This window comes from Gigantopelta aegis, chromosome 13 (genome assembly GCF_016097555.1).
Source record: "Gigantopelta aegis isolate Gae_Host chromosome 13, Gae_host_genome, whole genome shotgun sequence".
Taxonomy (NCBI): domain Eukaryota; kingdom Metazoa; phylum Mollusca; class Gastropoda; order Neomphalida; family Peltospiridae; genus Gigantopelta; species Gigantopelta aegis.
The window spans coordinates 37,759,040-37,766,496 of record NC_054711.1 but is presented as its reverse complement, the minus strand read 5'-3'; the positions used below and the strand labels follow the sequence as shown (position 1 = coordinate 37,766,496).

At 39.0% G+C, this 7,457-nt stretch overlaps 1 protein-coding gene across 1 annotated transcript; it reads right to left on the bottom strand.

The window, feature by feature from the left end:
- Positions 1–6,962, bottom strand: LOC121387302 (putative nuclease HARBI1). Its single transcript, XM_041518324.1, has 4 exons — positions 6,896–6,962; positions 4,257–4,546; positions 888–1,394; positions 1–549 (listed from the first exon to the last, which is right to left on the bottom strand). The coding sequence occupies exons 1-4, from the start codon at positions 6,960–6,962 to the stop codon at positions 1–3; spliced, it is 1,413 nt and encodes a 470-aa protein (XP_041374258.1).
- Between the last annotated feature and the right edge of the window lie 495 nt (positions 6,963–7,457).

Here is a 7,457-nt window from a genome sequence, read left to right as displayed (position 1 = left end):
TCAGTGAAAATAATTGTTCATTAATCTCTCTCTGGCAGTTTTTCCAGCAGCAAGCCTGGCACGTTCTATCATTGGGTTGTTTACAGGTAGGACTTCCTCCATGTGGGCATCTGAAGCTTGTTCATAGTCAGGTTCATCGTCACTGTCACTGTCTGTGTCTGGGACATCTAAGTTGAGCCTTCTGGCACGGTTACTTAGCATAACACATACTGCAATAACTTTACATGCCTTGGCAGGAGTCAAACGAAGTCTGCTAAGACAGTGCCATCTCCTCTTCAAAACGCCTATGGCCCGTTCGATAGCTGTACGTGTTGAACTATGACTGAAGTTGTAGTTTCTCTCTTGACGTGTAGTGGGATTAGAAATCGGAGTTAACAACCAGTCACGCAACATATAGCGACTGTCTCCTAAGATGATTCCTCTCATAGGCTGCCTTTTGTTCTCAAAATCTTCGAATAAAGATGACTCTCGTAGTATTCTTGAATCATGTACACTTCCAGGCCATTTCGCAATACAGTTGATGAATATGAGGTCTGCGTCACACATCAGCTTTAAAACAAATATTAACTGTTTATGCATTTGAAATAATTTACAAATGCATACAAAAGATATTTCAATCATAAATCAACATAAACACTTTATAATCCAGCCAGCACATTACCATATACTTATCAACATATACCCACCCATGCACCTTACCGAAAGCTAATCCTTAAATACCTACCTACATACCTATCTACATACATACATACAATACATACATACATACATACATACATACCTATATACACATGCACATACCTACCGACCTACACACATACCTACATACCTATATACATACATACATATTCATGAAATATATATTTATAATACATAAATCATCTTACCTGAACATTGATGGAATGGTAGCCTTTCCTGTTAACAAATTCATGTTCATTCTGCGTAGGAGCTTGTATTTGAACTTGAGTCCCATCGATGCATCCAACCACATTTGGAAATCCACTCATGTCATAAAATTTAGTTTTTATGGCATCTTGTTTTTTTCCATTGGGTAATCGAACATGATTTGGTACCTGACGTAGCAAGACGTCGGTGACTCTTGTCACAGTTCGGCTTACGGTTGACTGGTCAACTCCTATAAGCTCCCCACAAACGTCTTGGAAACTGCCACTGGCAAAGTATCTAAGTGTAATTAGCACTTGCAGAAGAGGGGTCAATGAACCCATCCGTTTAGATAATAGAATATCGACGCTGATGTCATCTGTGATTGCTAGAATTTCCTGTCTTCTAAATCTAAACTTGGCAAATATGACATCATCGTCAAAAACATCAAACGGATGAGTTCGGTCCCTAAATATTCTGTTTCTCCTCAGTAATCGGCGTTCTCGATAACGCTGAAGAATGACAGCAGCCATGTTGTTTTCTGACTTATACGCGGTTAAGATACTTAAACGCACAAAAAATTGTGTGTAACTTTATCCGCGTTTAAGACCTCCGGTTAGTCCTAACCGTGCTTCATGCATAGGAAATTTCAGTTTTTATACGCTGGTTAGAAATTAAACGCGGTTAAAATAGTTATACGGTCGTCATGCATACGGCCCCTGGGGTCACCACTGCCATATATCTAATGAAAAGAAAAACTACACGATGGGAATCGATTAGACTGTGACATATAGTTAACCTGACACCCATGTGTCTGTGACGCGTAAGTCAGCTACAAGTGCAATGGCTATAAATAACGTTTAGTCGAAAAAGATGTTAAAATGTGCTTAAACCCTGGTTTTTGAGGATATGTAAGAAATAGAATAATACATTCGTGTCCATTAGATACCATATATCTCACAACTCATTGTTTTAAAACGTATCAAACTCGCTTTCGCTCGTTAGATACATTTTAAAACAACATTTATGAGATAAATGGTATCTAACGGCCACTCATGTATTATTCTCTCTCTCTATATAACTAAAATAGCACATACCACGGCTTTTGACACTATTAATATTACCTTTACTACTACTACTACTACTACTACTACTACTACTACTACTACTACTACTACTACTACTACTACTACTGCTATAGACCTATCAACCTGTGGCAATTCTTATGCGTGAGAAAATTAGAAGTCAGGGTCCAGGGACTGCAGGTCCAGGGCGAAGTTTTTTGTTGTTGTTTAAGTCCAAAATCTCTAAAAAAAAAAAATTAAAAATAAAATAAATCGAGCGAGTGCAAGTTTTACTAATTAATACGGTTAATATCAGCATATACTTCCATTCAGCTCTAACATATAAACCGCGATCATAAAATATTTTTATTTTTAGAAAAAGTGTGATATTATAGTAACGTTGCGTGAGAGCTTGATGATTGTTACAAATGCGTGAGACTCACGCCAAATGCGTGAGAGTTGACAGGTATGCTACTACTACTACTACTACTACAACTACTAGGCTACTACTACTACTACTACTACTACTACTGGGCTATCGCTACTATCACTGCTACTGCTATTACTACTACTACCACCACCAATACTACTACTAACAACTTTTGCATGAATGCACTTCTACTATTACCACTATTACAACTACCACCACAGCCATCACCACCACTACTACTACTTTTACTATTACTATTTAGTATTACCCCCCCCCCCCCCACACACACACACCAATACTACTACTACATTTACCACGAATGTTATTATTAGTAATACTACTTTAACTACCTCTACTACTACTACTACTTCACTACCACTACGTTATCTACCACTACCGACACTTACACTAGACGATGGTGAGACTAAGGAATAAAGTAAAATAGCACTATTCATCTTAATTCCAGCGCTGAACATGGATGCCAAACCATGTCATTGTATTGCATTTAGAAACCGGTTGATATGTTCAGTGTTGTGACGTACGGACGGGCGGCCACTTTAAAAAGAGAAACTAGCGCATGATCATATAAGTACTGTGCAACTTATATCGTTGATTATTTATTGCTGAAATTATTGTCCTACATTGTTCATTGCAGGGCTTCTAGATTATGGTAGCCCCACTCCCATGGCTAGTGATATTCAATGTTGGGCTAGTACATAATTACTATCGCCATGCCCGATGGCTAGTGAAAACAAGTTGTCAAATGCATTCCAGTTTATTTCGTAAATATGAATATCCTGCCCCCACCCCCATCCCCCAATTTGAGTGTTTTTAACTTAAAAGTAAAGTAAAGCTAGTGAATTTACAATCGTGGCTAGTAATTTAAAAAAATCACTAAGCCCATGGCTAGTGGATTTTATAAAAATTCTAGAAGCCGTGCCATTGTATTATAGTTGATCATTGTATTCCACCTTGAAGTTGTACGGGTACTCGAGTCCTGTGAACGGACTCGAGTCTTGCTAGACTCGACCCGTGCCCGGGTACTCGAGTATCCTGGCGTCACGTGTTTTCGATCGTTTAAGCGAAATATATGAATAAAATATAAATAAAAAATTGTAAGTATTTAATAATTTACCTACCTGTTGCTACAATAGTTTACCACATAAAACAATAGTAATCCGCAATGAATTCCATAATATCCTTGGAGAAAACGTCTTGCTTTGTCGTAAAGGAATTCCCTCTGTATTTTAGTAACGTCACATGTTTTCGATCGTTTCGTTGGTCGGCTATTTTCTCGGTCGCTGTTGCGTTGTATGGAGCACTATTGATGTCATATTTTACACTTAATTCCACGTTATATAACTGATTTAAAAATGTTTGTAACTTTCAATCAATGTTACTTAACTTTCAGAATAAAGAAAAAATTAGGCTAAACGTTTAACATATTTGACATAATTTTTTTCAGTTTTTTTTTTTACTCCAGTGATTATTACTCTTCCATTTCATTATGGCAAGGACACCAAAATTCGGAATGTCTCCGTACAACCCTAACTGGAGTGCAAAATTTTAAATGTACCCAATGCTGACATGCCGGATAGGTGCATTGTGCCCACGAAACGAAGCAAAGTGAAACAGTGTTTGTATTCGTCTGGTTGGCTCTTCTTGCACTTGCAGCAAAGATCGCTAGGGTCGTCAGATTCCTCCGATGTATCGTCTTCGTCTTCAAGCTGCTGTTTTGTGTTAGCACTGGGTGGGAGAAAAATTCCTGACGTACTTGGTTTTGGTGAATCTTCAGTTTTCTTTGATTTCGTACATTTTCTTTTCTGCAATCCTTCCTTGTTTTGTTTGTTCTTTTGATGTTCCCTGATATCTTCCAAAACCAAATCTTCCGTGATGGCTTTACCACTGACCACAGCACTGTGTACTTTCCTCTTCTTAGTAGGTTTTGGTTTTCTTGTGATCACTTCTTCTGCAGTTGTGAAAAACGTCTTGCATTTTGATGAATTGTCTTCACAGTTGACAGTTGCCCTGGTTTGTGATTCATTTTCTGACTCCATGTTGTTGCTTAAAACAGCTGAAGGCAGGAATGTTGAAGGCTGTATAACGTCTCTATCAAATGGATAAATCCCGGTCTTTCTGAACGATGACTGCAGGTTGGCGGGTGTGAGTGCTGCACAGTAAGCTTTGCAGACAGTCTCACAAAGGGAATGTCTGTCAATACCCGATGTTGCATGTTCGCGTATGTAGGTATGTCTCATGCCATTGTAAATGCGTTCGAACGGCCCGAAACATCCCACATCCATTGGCCGAAGAACATGCGATGTGTGAGCAGGTAATACAAATAATATTATGTGCCTCTCTCGTGCCCACTGGATCAGGGAAACATTTATGTGTGACGTGTGACCATCATAAAGAATTAAGACAGGCTTGTCAGAAGATGCTGCTGGAACATACTTTGAAAAATGTTCTTTAAGATACTTTTGAAAAATATCAGAATTCGACCAACCCGTTTCACTAACGGTTCCTGCAGTGCCTGCCGTACAACCTACTAACAATTCCTCCCGCATGCGCTTTCCCTTGAAAACAAAATACGGTGGTATGGCAACACAAAGGGCATTTCCACACCCAATAACCGTAGTAGTGTTGGACCTGCTCGTTGTTACAACAACTGGGACACTGGAACGTGATGCTACAATAGATGGGGGGTTTGTGATTTTCTACAATGCCTTTTTCATCAATGTTGTAGATGGACTCTGGACTGTTTCGTAAATCATACTTGTCTAAAATCTTTTCCAGGCTATCAAAGTATTTGTTGATGGTATCTTTTGATGTTGCTTTGGTACGCAAGATTTCAAGTAATCGTGGTTTTTGAACTCTAAGCTCGGGCCATCGCTTCATAAACCCATAAAACTATCGCAGGGAAAATGGTTTTTCACACTTTTCTCTTTTGCCAAGATGAACAGCAAGGTCTGTGGCAATATTAAGGACTTCAGTGCGGGTATTCCCAAAGCCCACTGATGACATAAACTCAACATGTGTCACTAAAGTTTGCTCCTCTTCTTGAGACAACAATGGGTCTGGTCCTGACTTAACACAATCGATGTCCGTTTTTCCACTTAGACGGTCGTGCAAGGTGGAGTATGGCACTGAACAAATCCTAGCTACTAGCTCCTAAATCAACGGTACATAATTTTTAAAGGAATATCATTTTCTTTTTTTAATTAAATATAAAATTTATTTATAATTATATAAAATACATACATAATTTATTGAATATCAATTCTAAATTTGTCCATAACTGTGGCAAATTTTAGCTTATGAGAAAAACCCTTAATTAAAATATGTCCAAAACAAGGTAACGTCAAAAACAACATAAGATTTGCCCCAAATTGTCTTCCATATATTTTTATGGTTGCATGAGTATCACGTGGTGTATCACTTGACTTTTGACAGATGTGACGTCAATGTAGCAGCCGACAAGTTTACATTTTTTGATAACTAGATATTGCTCCGTAAAGCATTTTCTTCATACCAAATATGTACATTAGTAAAAATTGATAAAATATACTATGGTTGTAGATATTTGAGTTAAAACTTACCATTGGAAACTTGACACGCAGCATTTTTCTCTCGGAACAAAAGCAGTGACTTCCGTGTTCGTTTTCGTTCTTGTGGTGACGTCAATGCTCACCCATCCTCGCACTATTGCAATTACAAATGAGCGATCAGAAACGCGTGTCGATCGAAAACGTGTGACGGTACGATACTCACGGAGACCCTAACTGCTACTATTATTATTATCATCACCACTATCATCATCACCACCACCACCAGTATTACTCAAACTACTACTATTAATCCCAATAGTAACCAGTCACATTATTGTACATACCTTTATTTGACACCCAATAGCCGACATATATTTTTTTGTGGCGGAGTATCGATAAATATTCATTCATTCATTCATATACCGGCCTCGGTGGCGTCGTGGCAGGCCATCGGTCTACAGGCTGGTAGGTACTGGGTTCGGATCCCAGTCGAGGCATGGGATTTTTAATCGAGATACCGACTCCAAACCCTGAGTGAGTGCTCCGCAAGGCTCAATGGGTAGGTGTAAACCACTTGCACCGACCAGTGATCCATAACTGGTTCAACAAAGGCCATGGTTTGTGCTATCCTGCCTGTGGGAAGCGCAAATAAAAGATCCCTTGCTGCCTGTCGTAAAAAGAGTAGCCTATGTGGCGACAGCGGGTTTCCTCTAAAAAAACAGTGTCAGAATGACCATATGTTTGACGTCCAATAGCCGATGATAAGATAAAAAATCAATGTGCTCTAGCGGCGTCGTTAAATAAAACAAACTTTACTTTTTTTTCATTCATTCATACATTCCCAATAATAACGAGACGACCGTATAGCTATGTACAGTACTCTGACAGACACCGGTATTATACAGTCTCTGTCAGTACCTGACAAAACTGTTTTACGGAAATGCACGAAATTCGGCGATCCACACGATTACCTGACAACAGACTTCGTGATAGTTCGTTCTGACAGGAAGATTTATTAATGTCGAAGTCGATCGCCATTAGGTCCGCCACCGTTCACAGTACGCTTGGCCATACAGTATGTTGTAAATCAGCGTGGGCGTTTGTGATGACGTCTTATGTGCAAAAAAGTAAATGTTAATGCTGTCAGTACTACGGTTGTGTATGTTGCTGCTGCTACTAATTCTACTACTACTACTACTACTACTACTACTACTACTACTACTACTACTTACTACTTTCTACTTCTACTACTTTCTACTTCTACTTACTACTACTATTTCTGCTACTGCTGCTGTTTCTGCTACTGCTGCTGTTTCTGCTAATTCTACTGCTACCACTACTTACTACTACTACTACTACTACTACTACTAGGCTACTACTACTACTACTACTACTACGGCCACTACTACTACTAGGCTACTACTACTACTACTAGGCTACTACTACTACTAGGCTACTACTACTACTACTACTACTACTACTAGGCTACTACTACTAGGCTACTACTACTACTAGGCTACTACTACTACTACT